At 39.5% G+C, this 19,450-nt stretch overlaps 1 protein-coding gene across 1 annotated transcript; it reads right to left on the bottom strand.

Annotated features, from left to right (window-relative positions):
* Nucleotides 1–17,250: 17,250 nt before the first annotated feature.
* On the bottom strand, nt 17,251–18,198 carry Or2ag16b (olfactory receptor family 2 subfamily AG member 16B). Its single transcript, NM_001000193.1, is given in 1 exon segment — nt 17,251–18,198. A coding segment is annotated over 1 exon segment (948 nt).
* Nucleotides 18,199–19,450: the final 1,252 nt, after the last annotated feature.

Consider the following 19,450-nt stretch of genomic DNA (forward strand, 5'->3'; position numbering starts at 1 on the left):
ATGATGATTGAGAAGCTAATTTAAAAAAAATGGTGCCAGGTACCACAAGAGTAACAGAACTGTGCTGTTTTCTCAGGTTTTGTTTTTTTACTTTTTTTTTTAATGGAGTGTGCTGGATGTTTCTACAGTTTTGTTCAGATGACTGCAGAACCTGGAAAAGCTGTTGCTGCTGTTGATGCATAACACACTGCTATTATTGGTCTTTTTATATAAATATAAATATATATATACAGATATATAATTTGAATTTTTTGAAACTTTAGCTGTGCTGTCAACTTTGGAAAAAAGTATCCCCGTTTACTGTGTTGAGTTGGCACTGTACAGAAATTAACAGCCATATTGGTCTAGAAATGTTGAACTTAAGTTTTTTCCATTTGTACAGGGGTAACACACTGTATTAAATATGTAAGGTCTTATCTACGTGGGTTTGATTACAAAAACTAATAAAGTATTCTCTAAATTAAAAAAAAAAGAAATTAAAGTGTCTTAATATGGCAAATATTTAACCTGCAAACTGTTCTCAGCGAAGAATAAGAGACTCCTAAGCAGATGAGAAGAACAGCTGAACAAGAAAAACGTACCAAGCTAAATGACTGACTGCACTTGAACAGAGTAATGAAGAAGAAATGTGGATTGTGTACTGGGGACAAACATGTCATGGTATTCACAAGTTGTAATAATTGCAGCACAGAGAGACTAGCATACATTTTTCTCATATTGGGGTAGTTTGTGAAAAGGAAAGAAGAAAATTGCTTGGGAACATATGTAATAAATACAGAATTTATCATGCAAATTTGCCAACAGACAAAAGAGGAAAGGAGTTTGCTTCCTGCTCAAGACCCTGATTTTGCTGCACTCTACCGAACACAACAGAGAATTTCTGGCAAGTTGATTTTCCTTCTATTCAGACATGTTTGCAAAGGGGTTACATTAATGAAGATCTTGATCTTTGCCCTCATTATAAAGACTGTAGAATTACAACATAATGTTTTCTCCATAAGACAAGAAACAGAAGACACAGAAACATCTGTGTTTAAAACTTATCGATGGATACAGAAGGCAGAAACAAATACAGGAAAGAAGACCCTTTCATTCATTTTAATTATTTATATTTAAAGTTGTATTAAATTGTGATATTTTATTTTCTCATCTTCTATAAATTTATTTATAAATGTTTTACAAAAAGTTTTAAATGAGAAACAAAAAAACCCTTAAATTTGACTTATGAGATAAGATGTTCCAATTGATATGACAATGACATGACTCTTATGACTGGAGTGTAACCAACTGATTTCTGATTGTATTTGAGTTCCACACCACAGGATGACATTCATACCTAGTGCCATAAATTTGATAAAAGTCAGAAACAATATATTTTGCATCCTTGGGAACACTGCCATGATTTGGTATGTGTAGTGGACAAGATTAGCAAGAGATGAATTGAGAGTACATTTATATGTTTGAAATTCTCATTAAAAAAGATATGTGATGAGATAAACAACATTGATTTAACCATATGTTCTGGCTTTCTCATCAAGTATTTTAAATGTTATATTAACCTCTGAAGTTAGAAATAATCCAAGGACCATTCTTAGGTGAGAAGAAAGGAGTCTACACTAGTATCCTGGGAACTTCCACATCCATAAAGAGACAGGGCTCACAAAAGTTAATGGAGTGGATGGGAAGAGGATGAAAGCTAGCAACTGAGAGAAAAGGGTAAAGATTAGACACAGAGGTCAACAGTGTCAGTATTGCTGAAATGTTAAAGGAAAACTATAAAAAGGAGCTAGTCTATATAGTGTAGAAATTATTTTGGCTAGCTTTCCTCCTTCTGTTTCTCTTTTGTGGAATAGTTTGAAGAGTATTGGTATTAGGTCTTCTTGGAAGGTCTGATAGAATTCTGCACTAAAACCATCTGGTCCTGGGCTTTTTAGGTTGAAAGACTTAATGACTGCCTTCATATATTTAGGGTTTATGGGACTGTTTAGATGGTTTATCTCATCCCAATTTTACTTTGGTACCTGGTAACTGTCTAGAAAATAGTGTATTTCCTCCAGACTTTCCAGATTTGTTGAGTATAGGCTTTCTTTTTATTTTTCACGTATTTGTTTATTGCTATATGAATTTCTATATCAAGACACGTTAATTCTGTATTAAGTTATCACATATTGGACAATATGCAACAATATAATTATGTGCCAAGATAGTGATTCTGATTTTAAATTTTCAGATATTGGCCAGTAGCTTGCTTTAACAAAGTAGAGTGGTGGATCTGTCTGGAGAAAGCAAATTTTTGACATCTCTGATTCTTCCCTTATATATTTTGAAAGACATGGTTGATGAATAAAATTATTCCCAAATCTCACTTCAAATGAAATATCAACTTATATTCTCACAGGCTTATTGAACGTTTTATCTTTACCTTAAGCAAAAATGCCTTCATTTTTTATTCATTTAGTTAGTATTTATCCACAAATTGCCAAGGATAAGTATTAGTAAGGGAGATGAGGATACTTCGTTTACTTTTAGCACTAATCATTGATGGATAAAATATGTTCTAATCTGTTTAGATCCTGCAACAAAACATCATAGACTGTGTGGTTTAGAAAATACAAATTCATTGCCAAAGCTCTACAGACTATGGTTTGCATAAGAAATTATACACTACACACACAATGCACTATTCCTAGATCTATATGATCTGCTCTTTTTTTTAATTTATTTTCTTCTTGTTTCTTTTTTTTTTATTAACTTGAGTATTTCTTATATACATTTCAAGTGTTATTCCCTTTCCCGGTTTCCGGGCAAACATCCCCCACCCCCCTCCCCTTCTTTATGGGTGTTCCCCTCCCAACCCTCCCCCCATTGCCGCCCTCCCCCCATAGTCTAGTTCACTGGGGGTTCAGTCTTAGCAGGACCCAGGGCTTCCCCTTCCACTGGTGCTCTTACTAGGATATTCATTGCTACCTATGGGGTCAGAGTCCAGGGTCAGTCCATGTATAGTATTTAGGTAGTGGCTTAGTCCCTGGAAGCTCTGGTTGCTTGACATTGTTGTACTTGTGGGGTCTCGAGCCCTTTCAAGCTCTTCCAGTTCTTTCGCTGATTCCTTCAACGGGGGACCTATTCTCAGTTCAGTGGTTTGCTGCTGGCATTCGCCTCTGTATTTGCTGTATTCTGGCTGTGTCTCTCAGGAGCGATCTACATCCGGCTCCTGTCGGTCTGCACTTCTTTGCTTCATCCATCTTGTCTAATTGGGTGGCTGTATATGTATGGGACACATGTGGGGCAGGCTCCGAATGGGTGTTCCTTCAGTCTCTGTTTTAATCTTTGCCTCTCCCTTCCCTGCCAAGGGTATTCTTTTTCCTCATTTAAAGAAGGAGTGAAGCATTCACATTTTGATCATCCGTCTTGAGTTTCGTTTGTTCTAGGGATCTAGGGTAATTCAAGCATTTGGGCTAAAAGCCACTTATCAATGAGTGCATACCATGTATGTCTTTCTGTGATTGGGTTAGCTCACTCAGGACGATATTTTCCAGTTCCAACCATTTGCCTACGAATTTCATAAACTCGTTGTTTTTGATAGCTGAGTAATATTCCATTGTGTAGATGTACCACATTTTCTGTATCCATTCCTCTGTTGAAGGGCATCTGGGTTCTTTCCATTTTCTAGCTATTATAAATAAGGCTGCGATGAACATAGTGGAGCACGTGTCTCTTTTATATGTTGAGGCATCTTTTGGGTATATGCCCAAGAGAGGTATAGCTGGATCCTCAGGCAGTTCAATGTCCAATTTTCTGAGGAACCACCAGACTGATTTCCAGAATGGTTTTACCAGTCTTCAATCCCACCAACAATGGAGGAGTGTTCCTCTTTCTCCACATCCTCGCCAGCATCTGCTGTCACCTGAGTTTTTGATCTTAGCCATTCTCACTGGGGTGAGGTGAAATCTCAGGGTTGTTTTGATTTGCATTTCCCTTATGACTAAAGATGTTGAACATTTCTTTAGGTGTTTCTCAGCCATTCGGCATTCCTCAGCTGTGAATTCTTTGTTTAGCTCTGAACCCCATTTTTTAATAGGGTTATTTGTCTCCCTGCGGTCTAACTTCTTGAGTTCTTTGTATATTTTGGATATAAGGCCTCTATCTGTTGTAGGATTGGTAAAGATCTTTTCCCAATTTGTTGGTTGTCGTTTTGTCCTAACCACCGTGTCCTTTGCCTTACAGAAGCTTTGCAGTTTTATGAGATCCCATTTGTCGATTCTTGATCTTAGAACATAAGCCATTGGTGTTTTGTTCAGGAAATTTTTTCCAGTGCCCATGTGTTCCAGATGCTTCCCTAGTTTTTCTTCTATTAGTTTGAGTGTGTCTGGTTTGATGTGGAGGTCCTTGATCCACTTGGACTTAAGCTTTGTACAGGGTGATAAGCATGGATCGATCTGCATTCTTCTACATGTTGCCCTCCAGTTGAACCAGCACCATTTGCTGAAAATGCTATCTTTTTTCCATTGGATGGTTTTGGCTCCTTTGTCAAAAATCAAGTGACCATAGGTGTGTGGGTTCATTTCTGGGTCTTCAGTTCTATTCCATTGGTCTATCTGTCTGTCTCTGTACCAATACCATGCAGTTTTTATCACTATTGCTCTGTAATACTGCTTGAGTTCAGGGATAGTGATTCCCCCTGAAGTCCTTTTATTGTTGAGGATAGCTTTAGCTATCCTGGGTTTTTTGTTATTCCAGATGAATTTGCAAATTGTTCTGTCTAACTCTTTGAAGAATTGGATTGGTATTTTGATGGGGATTGCATTGAATCTGTAGATTGCTTTTGGTAAAATGGCCATTTTTACTATATTAATCCTGCCAATCCATGAGCATGGGAGATCTTTCCATCTTCTGAGGTCTTCTTCAATTTCTTTCCTCAGTGTCTTGAAGTTCTTATTGTACAGATCTTTTACTTGCTTGGTTAAAGTCACACCTAGGTACTTTATATTATTTGGGTCTATTATGAAGGGTGTCGTTTCTCTAATTTCTTTCTCGGCTTGTTTCTCTTTTGTATAGAGGAAGGCAACTGATTTATTTGAGTTAATTTTATACCCAGCCACTTTGCTGAAGTTGTTTATTAGCTTTAGTAATTCTCTGGTGGAACTTTTGGGATCACTTAAATATACTATCATGTCATCTGCAAATAGTGATATTTTGACTTCTTCTTTTCCGATCTGTATCCCCTTGACATCCTTTTTTTGTCTGATTGCTCTGGCTAGAACTTCAAGAACTATATTGAATAAGTAGGGAGAGAGTGGGCAGACTTGTCTAGTCCCTTATTTTAGTGGGATTGCTTCAAGTTTCTCTCCATTTAGTTTAATGTTAGCAACTGGTTTGCTGTATATGGCTTTTACTATGTTTAGGTATGGGCCTTGAATTCCTATTCTTTCCAGGACTTTTATCATGAAGGGGTGTTGAATTTTGTCAAATGCTTTCTCAGCATCTAATGAAATGATCATGTGGTTCTGTTCTTTCAGTTTGTTTATATAATGGATCACGTTGATGGTTTTCCTTATATTAAACCATCCCTGCATGCCTGGGATGAAGCCTACTTGATCATGGTGGATGATTGTTTTGATGTGCTCTTGGATTCGGTTTGCCAGTATTTTATTGAGTATTTTTGCATCGATATTCATAAGGGAAATTGGTCTGAAGTTCTCTTTCTTTGTTGTGTCTTTGTATGGTTTAGGTATAAGAGTAATTGTGGCTTCGTAGAAGGAATTCGGTAGTGCTCCATCTGTTTCAATTTTGTGGAATAGTTTGGATAATATTGGTATGAGGACTTCTATGAAGGTTTGATAGAATTCTGCACTAAACCCGTCTGGACCTGGGCTCTTTTTGGTTGGGAGACCTTTAATGACTGCTTCTATTTCCTTAGGAGTTATGGGGTTGTTTAACTGGTTTATCTGTTCCTGATTTAACTTCGATACCTGGTATCTGTCTAGGAAATTGTCCATTTCCTGAAGATTTTCAAGTTTTGTTGAATATAGGTTTTTATAGTAAGATCTGATGAATTTTTAAATTTCCTCTGAATCTGTTGTTATGTCTCCCTTTTCATTTCTGATTTTGTTAATTTGGACGCACTCTCTGTGTCCTCTTGTTAGTCTGGCTAAGGGTTTATCTATCTTGTTGATTTTCTCAAAGAACCAACTTTTGGTTCTGTTGATTCTTTCTATGGTCCTTTTTGTTTCTACTTGGTTGATTTCAGCTCTGAGTTTGATTATTTCCTGCCTTCTACTCCTCCTGGGTGTATTTGCTTCTTTTTGTTCTAGAGCTTTTAGTTGTGCTGTCAAGCTGCTGACATATGCTCTTTCCTGTTTCTTTCTGCAAGCACTCAGCGCTATGAGATTTCCTCTTAGCACAGCTTTCATTGTGTCCCATAAGTTTGGGTATGTTGTATCTTCATTTTCATTAAATTCTAAAAAGTTTTTAATTTCTTTCTTTATTTCTTCCTTGACCAGGTTATCATTGAGTAGAGCATTGTTCAATTTCCACGTATATGTGGGCATTCTTCCCTTATTGTTATTGAAGACCAGTTTTAGGCCGTGGTGGTCCGATAGCACGCATGGGATTATTTCTATCTTTCTGTACCTGTTGAGGCCCGTTTTTTGACCAATTATATGGTCAATTTTGGAGAAAGTACCATGAGGAGCTGACAAGAAGGTATATCCTTTTGCTTTAGGATAGAATGTTCTATAAATATCCGTTAAGTCCATTTGGCTCATGACTTCTCTTAGTCTGTCGACATCTCTGTTTAATTTCTGTTTCCATGATCTGTCCATTGATGAGAGTGGGGTGTTGAAATCTCCCACTATTATTGTGTGAGGTGCAATGTGTGTTTTGAGCTTTAGTAAGGTTTCTTTTACGTATGTAGGTGCCCTTGTATTTGGGGCATAGATATTTAGGATTGAGAGTTCATCTTGGTGGATTTTTCCTTTGATGAATATGAAGTGTCCTTCCTTATCTTTTTTGATGACTTTTAGTTGGAAATTGATTTTATTTGATATTAGAATGGCTACTCCAGCTTGCTTCTTCTGACCATTTGCTTGGAAAGTTGTTTTCCAGCCTTTCACTCTGAGGTAGTGTCTGTCTTTGTCTCTGAGGTGTGTTTCCTGTAGGCAGCAGAATGCAGGGTCCTCGTTGCGTATCCAGTTTGTTAATCTATTTCTTTTTATTGGGGAGTTGAGGCCATTGATATTGAAAGATATTAAGGAATAGTGATTATTGCTTCCCGTTATATTCATTTTTGGATGTGAGGTTATGTTTGTGTGCTTTTCTTCTCATTGTTTTGTTGCGAAGACGATTAGTTTCTTGCTTTTTCTAGGGTATAGCTTGCCTCCTTATGTTGGGCTTTACCATTTATTATCCTTTGTAGTGCTGGATTTGTAGAAAGATATTGTGTAAATTTGGTTTTGTCATGGAATATCTTGGTTTCTCCATCAATGTTAATTGAGAGTTTTGCTGGATACAGTAACCTGGGCTGGCATTTGTGTTCTCTTAGGGTCTGTATGACATCAGTCCAGTATCTTCTGGCCTTCATAGTTTCTGGCGAAAAGTCTGGTGTGATTCTGATAGGTCTGCCTTTATATGTTACTTGACCTTTTTCCCTTACTGCTTTTAATATTCTTTCTTTATTTTGTGCGTTTTGTGTTTTGACAATTATGTGACGGGAGGTGTTTCTTTTCTGGTCCAATCTATTTGGAGTTCTGTAGGCTTCTTGTATGTCTATGGGTATCTCTTTTTTTAGGTTAGGGAAGTTTTCTTCTATGATTTTGTTGAAGATATTTACTGGTCCGTTGAGCTGGGAGTCTTCACTCTCTTCTATTCCTATTATCCTTAGGTTTGATCTTCTCATTGAGTCCTGGATTTCCTGTATGTTTTGGACCAGTAGCTTTTTCCCGCTTTACATTATCTTTGACAGTTGAGTCAATGATTTCTATGGAATCTTCTGCTCCTGAGATTCTCTCTTCCATCTCTTGTATTCTGTTGGTGAAGCTTGTATCTACAGCTCCTTGTCTCTTCTTTTGGTTTTCTATATCCAGGGTTGTTTCCATGTGTTCTTTCTTGATTGCTTCTATTTCCATTTTTAATTCCTTCAACTGTTTGATTGTGTTTTCCTGGAATTCTTTCAGGGATTTTTGTGTCTCCTCTCTATGGGCTTCTACTTGTTTATTTATGTTTTCCTGGAATTCTTTCAGGGATTTTTGTGTCTCCTCTCTATGGGCTTCTACTTGTTTATTTATGTTTTCCTGGAATTCTTTCAGGGATTTTTGTGTCTCCTCTCTATGGGCTTCTACTTGTTTATTTATGTTTTCCTGGAATTCTTTCAGGGATTTTTGCGATTCTTTCAGGCATTTTTGCGATTCCTCTCTGTAGGCTTCTACTTGTTCTCTAAGGGAGTTCTTCACGTCTTTCTTGAAGTCCTCCAGCATCATGATCAAAAATGATTTTGAAACTAGATCTTGCTTTTCTGGTGTGTTTGGAAATTCCATGTTTGTTTTGATGGGAGTATTGGGCTCCGATGGTGCCATGTAGTCTTGGTTTCTGTTGCTTGGGTTCCTGCGCTTGCCTCTCGCCATCAGATTATCTCTAGTGTTACTTTGTTCTGCTATTTCTGACAGTGGCTAGACTGTCCTATAAGCCTGTGTGTCAGGAGTGCTGTAGACCTGTTTTCCTCTCTTTCAGTCAGTTATGGGGACAGAGTGTTCTGCTTTCCGGCGTGTGGTTTTTCCTCTCTACAGGTCTTCAGCTGTTCCTGTGGGCCTGCGTCTTGAGTTCACCAGGCAGCTTTCTTGCAGCAGAAAAGTTGGTCTTACCTGTGGTCCCAAGGTTCAAGTTTGCTCGTGGGGTGCTGCCCACGGGCTCTCTGCAGCGGCAGCAACCAGGAAGACCTGTGCCGCCATTTCCGGGAGCTTCAGTGCACCAGGGTTCCAGATGGTCTTTGGCTTTTTCCTCTGGCGTCCGAGATGTGTGTGCAGAGACATGTCTCTTCTGGTTTCCCAGGCTTGTCTGCCTCTCTGAAGGTTCAGCTCTCCCTCCCACGGGATTTGGGTGCAGAGAACTGTTTATCCGGTCTGTTTCCTTCTGGTTCTGGTGGTGTCTCAGGCACAGGGGTCCTGCTGCTCTGGGCCCTCCCCCACGGGAGCCCAGAGGCCTTATACAGTTTCCTCTTGGGCCAGGGATGTGGGCAGGGGTGAGCAGTGTTGGTGGTCTCTTCCACTCTACAGCCTCAGGAGTGCCCACCTGACCAGGCGGTTGGGTCTCTCTCTCACAGGGTCTGGGGGCAGAGAGCTGCTGCGGGCCGGGATCCGCGGATGTGGGACTTCCAGTAAACACAGAACGTGCCTGGTCCTAGAGGAATTCTGCTTCCCTGTGTCCCAAGCTCACCAGGCAGCTTTCTTGCAGCAGAAAAGTTGGTCTTACCTGTGGTCCCAGGGCTCAAGTTCGCTCGTGGGGTGCTGCCCACGGGCTCTCTGCAGGGGCAGCAACCAGGAAGACCTGTGCCGCCCCTTCCGGGAGCTTCATTGCACCAGGGTTCCAGATGGTCTTTGGCTTTTTCCTCTGGCGTCCGAGATGTGTGTGCAGAGAGCAGTCTCTTCTGGTTTCCCAGGCTTGTCTGCCTCTCTGAAGGTTCAGCTCTCCCTCCCACGGGATTTGGGTGCAGAGAACTGTTTATCCGGTCTGTTTCCTTCTGGTTCTGGTGGTGTCTCAGGCACAGGGGTCCTGCTGCTCTGGGCCCTCCCCCACGGGAGCCCAGAGGCCTTATACAGTTTCCTCTTGGGCCAGGGATGTGGGCAGGGGTGAGCAGTGTTGGTTGTCTCTTCCGCTCTACAGCCTCAGGAGTGCCCACCTGACCAGGCGGTTGGGTCTCTCTCTCACAGGGTCTGGGGGCAGAGAGCTGCTGCGGGCCGGGATCCGCGGATGTGGGACTTCCAGTAAACACAGAATGTGCCTGGTCCTAGAGGAATTCTGCTTCCCTGTGTCCCAAGCTCACCAGGCAGCTTTCTTGCAGCAGAAAAGTTGGTCTTACCTGTGGTCCCAGGGCTCAAGTTCGCTCGTGGGGTGCTGCCCACGGGCTCTCTGCAGGGGCAGCAACCAGGAAGACCTGTGCCGCCCCTTCCGGGAGCTTCATTGCACCAGGGTTCCAGATGGTCTTTGGCTTTTTCCTCTGGCGTCCGAGATGTGTGTGCAGAGAGCAGTCTCTTCTGGTTTCCCATGCTTGTCTGCCTCTCTGAAGTTTCAGCTCTCCCTCCCACGGGATTTGGGTGCAGAGAACTGTTTATCCGGTCTGTTTCCTTCAGGTTCTGGTGGTGTCTCAGGCAGGGGTCCTGCCGCTCCTGGGCCCTCCCCCACGGGAGCCCAGAGGCCTTATACAGTTTCCTCTTGGGCCAGGGATGTGGGCAGGGGTGAGCAGTGTTGGTGGTCTCTTCCGCTCTGCAGCCTCAGGAGTGCCCACCCTCGAGTATAGGCTTTTATAGTAGGAGCTGATGATTTTTTGAATTGCCTCAGATTCTGTTGTTATGTCTCCCTTTTTATTTCTGATTTTCCTAATTTGGATACTCTCTTTGTGCCCTCTGTTTAGTCTGGCTTAGGGTTTATCTATCTTGTTGATTTTTCTCAAAGAAACAGCTCCTGGTTTTGTTGATTATTTGTATAGTTCAATAACGGGCCAATGGAATGAGAACAGAGCTTATTTGGAATTGAGTACACACAGCAGTGAGAAAGTGTACAAATCCCCTTTGAGAAACAACTGAGTTGTTTCCAGCTTCTGTCTATTATGAATAAAGCTGCTATGAACATATTTGGGCAAAAGTTCTTAGGGGCTGGTGGAGCCTCTTATTGGGTATTTGTCCAGGATTGGTTTATCTGGGTCTTGAGATAGAACTAATCTCAATTTTCTGAAAAACCACCAAACTTATTCCTAGAGTGGTTGTACAAGTTTTCACTTCCACTAGCAATGGAGGAGTGTTCCCTTTGCTCCATATCCTCACCAGGATGTGTTGAAGAGTAGAAAAAGAAAATGTGTCATTTACAGAATATGACTCAGCTACTAGAAACGAGGATGTCACAAATTTTGTGGACAAGTGGATGGAACTAGAAAATATTGTCCTAAGTGAAGTGATTCAGACCCAAAAGGACATGCATGATATATACTCACTTATAAGTGGATATTAGCCATCAAATCCAGGATAACTATGCTACAATCCATAGAACCAAAGAAGACGAAAAACATGGAGGACTCAAAGGAGGATGCTTGAATATTCCTCAGAAGACAGAACTTAAATTGGCAGTGGGCTGGGATGGGGAATGCATCTGTAGATTGTGCCTGAGACCCAGAATGTAGGGAGGACATAGGGATTCTATGGGGATGACTCTAGTTGAAACTCTTCCTGTTCGGAGTATATGGAGCCTGAACCAGCCATCTACTACTACAAAGCAGGATTCCCAGTGGAAGGACAAGAACAGAAACCCATCTACAAAGTCTTGGACTCCAAATGTGTTCTGCTTACTAGATTTTCAGGGACAAATATGGAGCAAATTCAGAGAGAATGGCCAAAAAATGACTAGCCCAACTCATTTCATGGGCAAGCACCAACCCTGACACTACTAATGATACTATAGTATGAATGTAGACAGGATTCTAGCCTAACTGTCCTCTGAGAGACTCCACCCAGGAGACAATGCAAACAGATATAGAGACCCACAGCCAAATATTAGATGAAGCTCAGAGGGTCTTATGGAAGAATTGGGGGGAATAATTGAGGGTTCTGAGAAGAACATGTACCCCACATGAATATCAACGAAGTCAACTGACTTGGACCTTTTGTGACTTCCAGAGATTGATCCATCAACCAAAAAATAGGCGTGGACTGAACCTAGGCTCCCCATACATATCAAGCAGATGTGCAGCTTAGTATTCATGCAAATCTCCCCAACAACCAGAGCAGAGGCTGTCCCTGAATCTGCTGACTACTTGTATATCCTATACCCCTAACTGGGCCATGTTGTCTGGCCTCAGTGGTAGAGGATGGTTCTAGTCCCCTGCAGTGACTCAATGTGCCAAGGTGTAGTGATACCTTGGGAGTCCTCTCCCTTCTCAGAGAAGGAGTTGGGGAGCTGTGTGAGAGGTAAACTGGGAAAAGAGGTGGATGATATTGGGATGTAAAATTAATACATAAATTAATGAAAATGTATATACATAAATAACTTTTAAAAATTATTAAAAAATGAAATCCCCTTTGTGGTTGTTTGCTTTTTGTGGGGATTCTGGAGAAAGGTTTCAGTAACTAAAAGAGGAGTGTGGGGCAGGCCTTGTCTGTGATGGGCAATCAGTATTGTAATTTGTTCAGTTGTACAGAACAACGAAAGAAACCATCTCAGGAAGAAATTATGTTAAGAAAAATTTGGGACAATCAGAGAAATTGCGAGCCAGATGCTAGTGGAATTTAACAGTTGCTAGGCAGTTGGAATGTATAAAATTACCCTAAGCTACTCAAGTATAGATAGATGAAGGGGATGGGAGACTTGGAGAGAGGGGAAGGGGGTCTGTGGCTGAAAGTTTTGTCTTAAGTGAAGTGAGAAACAATGTTATAGGATGAAACCAAAGGTATGGCAGTGTGACATAATATAAAAGGGAGCATTAGTAGGTTTAGAAAGTACAACATAATTCATTGCTTTGGTAGGCATGTGGAGGTTTATAAAAGTTGCCTGCATTGCAAATTAATTTATAATCTCAACATACAATCATATTGCCAGTGCATTTTTACATTGAGGATAATAAAATTAAATATCTTTATTAAAAAAACCAAGAGCCTGGACAGGAAGCTACTGAATAAAACTCTTAAAAATTGTGATAAGGATGCTGTCACAATCGATGGTTTCTGTCAGGGGTACAGGTAAGGATTTCAGAGGCTGGTCATTGGAAATTAGATTATACTCCAGTCAATATATTCCAAAGTGGACTTGTCTTCCTCCCCCCTCCTTCTTCTTCCCCTTCCCTTTCCTCCTCTTCCTCCTTCTACTTCTCCTCCATTTTAGAAGGAGGTCACAAGGGTGGGAAAAGGATGGTAACTGAGTGTGATCAGGGTGCACAATGAGAAACTTCCAAATAACCAATAGTGGAGGAGCACACCTTTAATCCCAGCACCCAGGAGGCAGAGGCAGAGGCAGAGGCAGAGGCAGAGGCAGAGGCAGAGGCAGAGGCAGAGGCAGGGGCAGGGGCAGGGGCAGAGGCAGAGGCAGAGGCAGAGGCAGAGGCAGAGGCAGAGGAAGAGGAAGAGGAAGAGGAAGAGGAAGAGGAAGAGGCAGGCAGAGGCAGAGGCAGGGGCAGGGGCAGGGGCAGAGGCAGAGGCAGAGGCAGAGGCAGAGGCAGAGGCAGAGGCAGAGGCAGAGGCAGAGGCAGAGGCAGAGGCAGAGGCAGACAGAGGCAGGCAGATCTCTGTGAGTGTGAGGCCAGCCTGGTTTACAGAGTGAGTTCTAGCTCAGCCAGGGGTACACAGTGCTACCTTGTCTAAAAAAATAAAACAAAGGAGGAGGAGGAGGAGGAGGAGGAGGAGGAGGAGGAGGAGGAGGAGGAGGAGGAGGAGGATGAGAAGGAGAAGGAAAGAAAGAAAAAGGAAAGAAAAGACGAAAAGACCGGAGGGGGATATTAGAACTATGAGAGTTTCTCTCTTAAATGTGCAACTGTAGTCTAGTAGGTAACTCAAGAGAGCACAAACTGAAGAAATGGGAGAAATTAATGGGAGATGGAAGAGTGATTTACATATAAGACTAAGAAGAACATGGTAATTGAAAAAATACACAAAAGTCCATACATTTTTAAAAAGATTTATTTATTTTTATTTTATATCTACTAGTGACTTCCTGAATGTATGCAAATGCACCATGTGCATGCCTTTTGTTCAGGAAGGCCAAAAGAGGGCATTGGATAACCTTTAACTGGAGTTAAAGGTTACTGTGAATTGTCTTGTGGGAACAGAGCAGGGATCTTCTCTAAAAGTAGCAGTTGCTCTTAACCACTCTCTAGCTCTATTCCCACTATGTTTACACATCAGATTAAATTATAAATTTATAAATTAAATTATGAAAAATAAAAGTAAATAATAAAACAAACCAGAAAAATCTATAAAATATAAAAATTCTTCCTAAATAAATCATGGAAAATAATAGTTGAAGAATAAAATATTATTAAAAGAAAATATAAAACTTAAAAAAAATTGTTTAAAAAATTCCAATTATAGGTATTAAAAAATTAAATGAGAAATTAAAAAGAAATTGCTTCTATAATTAAAATCAAATATTTATTTCCTCAATCTTGAAGCTATAAAGATATAAATGAACAAACTATAAATTATGCAAATTAAATTAAGAGATTTAAATATTATAATGAATACATCAGTAAAAACTGCAATGTAAAAATAAATTAAAAATGTCTAGAATTTTAAAAAATATTTTTGCTTTTAATATAAAGAGTGTGCAGTTGATTTTAAGCTTCATTTAATAACTCTATATATGAGAAATATTAGTGATATATCTAAGACAGTAATTTATTTGATTACTATACACACAAGCACACGTATAAAACATCATTACATATTTATAATGATGACACCAAGTTACACTAGAAAACATATGAGTGATGTCATATACGACAATTTCCAATTTCCAGGGCAATCTGGTCTTAGAACTGTTAAGGTGGATGATATAGTCATTATATTCCAGACATCTAGTTGAAGCTATTTAGAGGTGTTATTTAGTCCTAACAACAATGCTGTAAAATAAATGTGGTATTAGAGTGGATTTATAGCTTTCAGACCTTAATTCTAAAAGGCTACATTCACATTAAAATTAACAGGAAGATGAGATGCACTGAGTTCCAGCCCTTGTGTTCTCTCCCATTGCTTTGTAAGGCTGCCACATTAGCTACCTTACAGTACCTGTAAGTCTACCATAAGGAGAAAAGATGCCTGTGCGCCTCCATCAGATGAAACAAACTTCTACATGAACACTAAGTTAAGTGAGTGCCTGCATCAAAAATGATAGACATCCACTACCTGTACATAGGGATTATCTCTGGGATTTTACATGAACTTGACTTATTTCTAGTATAGTGACTTGTATTGATTTTAGAAAGAAATCATTACTTATTTTATGTACTACAAAAATGCATGATATTGTATGAGTTGGTATTGGTCTGTGTTATTTTTTTATATAAGTATACATTGAATAACCTTAAAATCAGAGTAAATACTTATCCTCTCAAATATTTATTATTGACTTATGGTTAAAACTTTCAAAATCCTGATTTTTGGTTTTAAGAAGCACTGCACACTAATTTTATGCATTTCCACACTACTGTTCCACATCACATCAGAAGCTGTTGCTGCTACGTGACTGCAACTCTGTACCCATCAATGATGATCAATACTTTCCTGATCCTGTCCCTCACCATCTTTCTCCAGCATCTGGTAAGCACTATTCTATATTCAGGTTTTGTGATAGCAACTTAAAATAATTTTATTTAGCGTTATCAATAAATTGCTATAATACATCCTCTGAGTTAAACATGAGCATGACATAATTATCCAATTTTTATAAACACAACATGACCTCCCTTAGTAAGATCATTAAATTAACAAGAAAATAAGTTACACTGCTTATTCCTGCTATCCTTCCAATTTAAACTTATTTATCCTTTGAAACACTTTTATAAATTCTATTTTTCACTGATACTTTTACAAGACACTAGGTTTCAACATTTTATACACTTTTCAACTTTCCCTCACTTCCATCTTCCTACTTCTCTGCTTTAACCTTCCTCCCGCTAATTTCTTATCTTTCTACTTTCAGATCACCATGTTCTGCCAAACCACACTGCCTACAGCGTGTCTGCCAATGTCCCCTTTCTAGTTTCCTAGCTTTACAAATACTCTAGGTAAAACACATGAAGTAAGGATTGAGAGCTGGGAGCCACAGATAAAAGAGAACATATGCCCTTTTTTTCTGTATCTGTGTTACCTCACTTGGTATAATTTTTTTTACAGTTCCATCAATTTAACTACCATATCCATTATTTCATTTTTCTTTTCAGCTGAACAAACTTCTATAGTATATACATTCTAAATTTTGATTATTCATTCTTCCATTAATGAACATCTACCGGGATTCTGTTTTCTATTGTGAATAAGGTGGCACTGAACATAAATTTTCAAGAGTCTTTATGGTAGGATGTAGAGTCCATTAGTTATATGCCCAGAGGTGCCATCACTGGGTCATATATTAGTTCTATTCATATTTTGGAGAAATATCTAGACTCATTTTCATAGATTACATCTAGGCTACATTCATTAGCATTTCCACCTTACTGTATAGTGTCCCTCATACCACATCCAAGGCAGTGTTTGTTGTCATTTCTCAAAGATGGTAATTCTAACCAGAAATTTATGGATACAAAACTTCTGAAATTTTGCATATTCATGAGTAACTAGATGATGCTTTTTCACATGACACATTGTACAATGTTTAAAGCAGATGCACATATTAATCATATGGACCCTAGGCATTTTTTGATATATTTCAAGATATGTTGGGAAAAATTGGAAAAGCATTGACTATTAACATAAAAAAGAAATATAAATGTCTGGTTCAGTTCTGTTCCCATCACTAAAAATAAAATGGAGAAAGGAAATCTGTACCACACACACACACACACACACACACACACACACACACACACACACACCCCATATTCCATGGATGACATCTATCAAATCATCATGAAGGCTGATGTTAATTCAACATTCAGCAAAACTGTGATTAATTTTTTTTCTAAAACAGTATACAAAACTCAAGAATTTTTCCTGGTTGTTGTTTGAATCACATACTTGAAATATAATCTGATTCTCATTACAATTATACTTTATTATCTACAAAATTTTCCAATTTCCAATCACTTTAGAACATTTAAATGCCATTTACTACCTGGACAAAAACCTGGTCTTTGTGTCCATATATGACAAGTCACTAGATTCTCCAATATCTCCTGAAAATATTCACAAAGCATTTCCAAAGGACCCCACACTTCCTTGTCATTCCATGCTTCTCTGCCAAAAGACATACTTCTTACTCTAGGATTTAGCAGAAATGTTTCATTCACAACAGAATTCTGACTTTCTGGAAGAATTAAGTTTAAAAGGGACCTGCTAGAGCTACCTAGAGGTTAGGCTGTGTTGACAATCGTTTCCTCAGGACTCTCTTCAAAGCTCCAGTGACCTCCTTATTCCTCAGGCTGTAGATGAGGGGATTCAGAGCTGGAGTAACAATCGTGTAGAAAACTGAGCTGATATTGTCTTGTTTGGCGGTGTGGAAGGGACTGGGTAGAACATACATGAAGGAAGCACCACCATACCACATCCCAACCACAGTCAGGTGGGAAGAGCAGGTGACAAGGGCTTTTTTCCTGCTCTCATTTGAGGGCATGTGGAGCACAGTGAACAGAATTAGTGAGTAGGAGGCCAGGATGGCAGCAAGAGGAAGAAGTAGCGCAATCACACCCATCAAATAAACCATAAGTTCATATCTGGATGTGTCTGCACAGGCCAGCTTCAGCAATGGGGGTATCTCACAGAACAGGTGATTGACCATACGAGATTTGCAGAAGGAATACTGCATGGTGTAGATGCTATATCCTAGAGCACTGAGGGATGCCAGGATCCATGAGGTGGCTATCATGAGCCAGCAGACTTTGTGACTCATTAAGATTGTGTAGTTTAGAGGTTGACAAATAGCTACATACCTATCATAGGCCATAAAGGCTAGAAGAAGGTCCTCTGCAGTACCTAGTGCCAGTTCTAGAAACATCTGAAGGGCACAACCTCCAAAGGATATGGTGTTGTCTTTGAGGAGAAAGTCTACAACAGCCTTGGGAGTGATAACTGAAGTGAGAAGTAGGTCCATGAGAGACAGCTGTCCAAGTAGAAGATACATGGGCACGTGGAGCCGGGCATCCATGGTAATGACAAGCAGCAGTAGTCCATTGCTGGTTAGGGCTAAGAAGTACAAGGCTGTGATTGTGGCACAGAGCAGTTCAGGAGAGCCACTGCCATCTAGAATCCCCACCAAGATGAAGCCACTTCCCAAGGTCGAGTTCCAGAGCTCCATTCTTTGTGGTCTGCTTACCTGCCTAGAAACAGATGGCCCAGGCTCTGTGAACTTGGGCTAATATGGGCTCTAGTTTTGTGATATTAGAAGCCCTTTATGATTCCCATGATGACTTCCTATATCTTTTACACTAGTGAATAGCTTTGCTTCTTGATTTTCAAATTTTTCAATCTTTTAAAATTCTTTCTGAAGTTTAATTTATATATTTTGAGAATTTCATGCATGAATACTGTGTTTACGCTCATTCTCCCCCACAACTTTTTCCATGTTCCCTACTGTCTCTTAAATTCATGACATCTTATTCTTTAACTGTTATTGTTACACATGTGGGTGAGCACACACACACACACACACACACACACAGAGATCTATGCATATCTATCTATCTATCTATCTATCTATCTATCTATCTATCTATCTATCTATCTATCTATCTATCCAGTCTATTTAAGGCTCATTTTCTACATCCCATCCGTCCACATCTGTTTGTGGCTAATCACATTGGAAATCATATTTTCCCCCTGTTATCTCTTTTGCTCAGTTTCCCATTTTTTCCATGATCCCCAGAAAGGAATACAAATTCTCTAAAATTATGTAGTATTATATTTAAGAAAATGTTGCTATTAGAGTTAAAATTTTGGAATTAATTTGAACATCTATGTTTTTATCAAATTATTGTATAACTATAAAGACTAAGAAATATAACATCCTTTCCTAGAAAATTAGTCTGTATTTTTCTCATAAGGAATTATTAAAAACAACTAAAATAGCTATTTTATATTGTGCTATAACCCCCAAATCATATTCAAATATAGCCTTAAATGTCAGTGTTCCAGTTTCCCTCTTGCAAGTCGAGAGTAATTGCACTATGTAGGAACAGGAATGAGACCAGTCTTTCTATTTTGAAAAATCTGATTGGTGCATGGTACCCAATATTACAGTGAATCCAACAAAGTCAGTAGTAGTGTCAGAACTATGGGAGCCTGCGATCTGCATGCAACAGTACCACTAAAGCCAACTCAGAGCATGATAATAAAGATGTGGAAGTCAAGTGTCCTTACAGAGATCATTCACCCGTATCTTGGCATATGTACATTAATATTTCATTAGTGTCCATTGACTACTCTGGGTACCATTAGCACTGTAACACTTAAAAGATATGGAAGGGCAATAGAGCCCAAAGATGTAGCAAATCTGACAAAGCAGCTCAAGGTCTTAGGGTTGGCTTTGGATTCTGTGTTTTGATTAGCCA

The sequence above is a fragment of the Rattus norvegicus genome, chromosome 1 (assembly GCF_021556685.1).
Source record: "Rattus norvegicus strain SHRSP/BbbUtx chromosome 1, alternate assembly SHRSP_T2T, whole genome shotgun sequence".
Classification (NCBI taxonomy): Eukaryota; Metazoa; Chordata; class Mammalia; order Rodentia; family Muridae; genus Rattus; species Rattus norvegicus.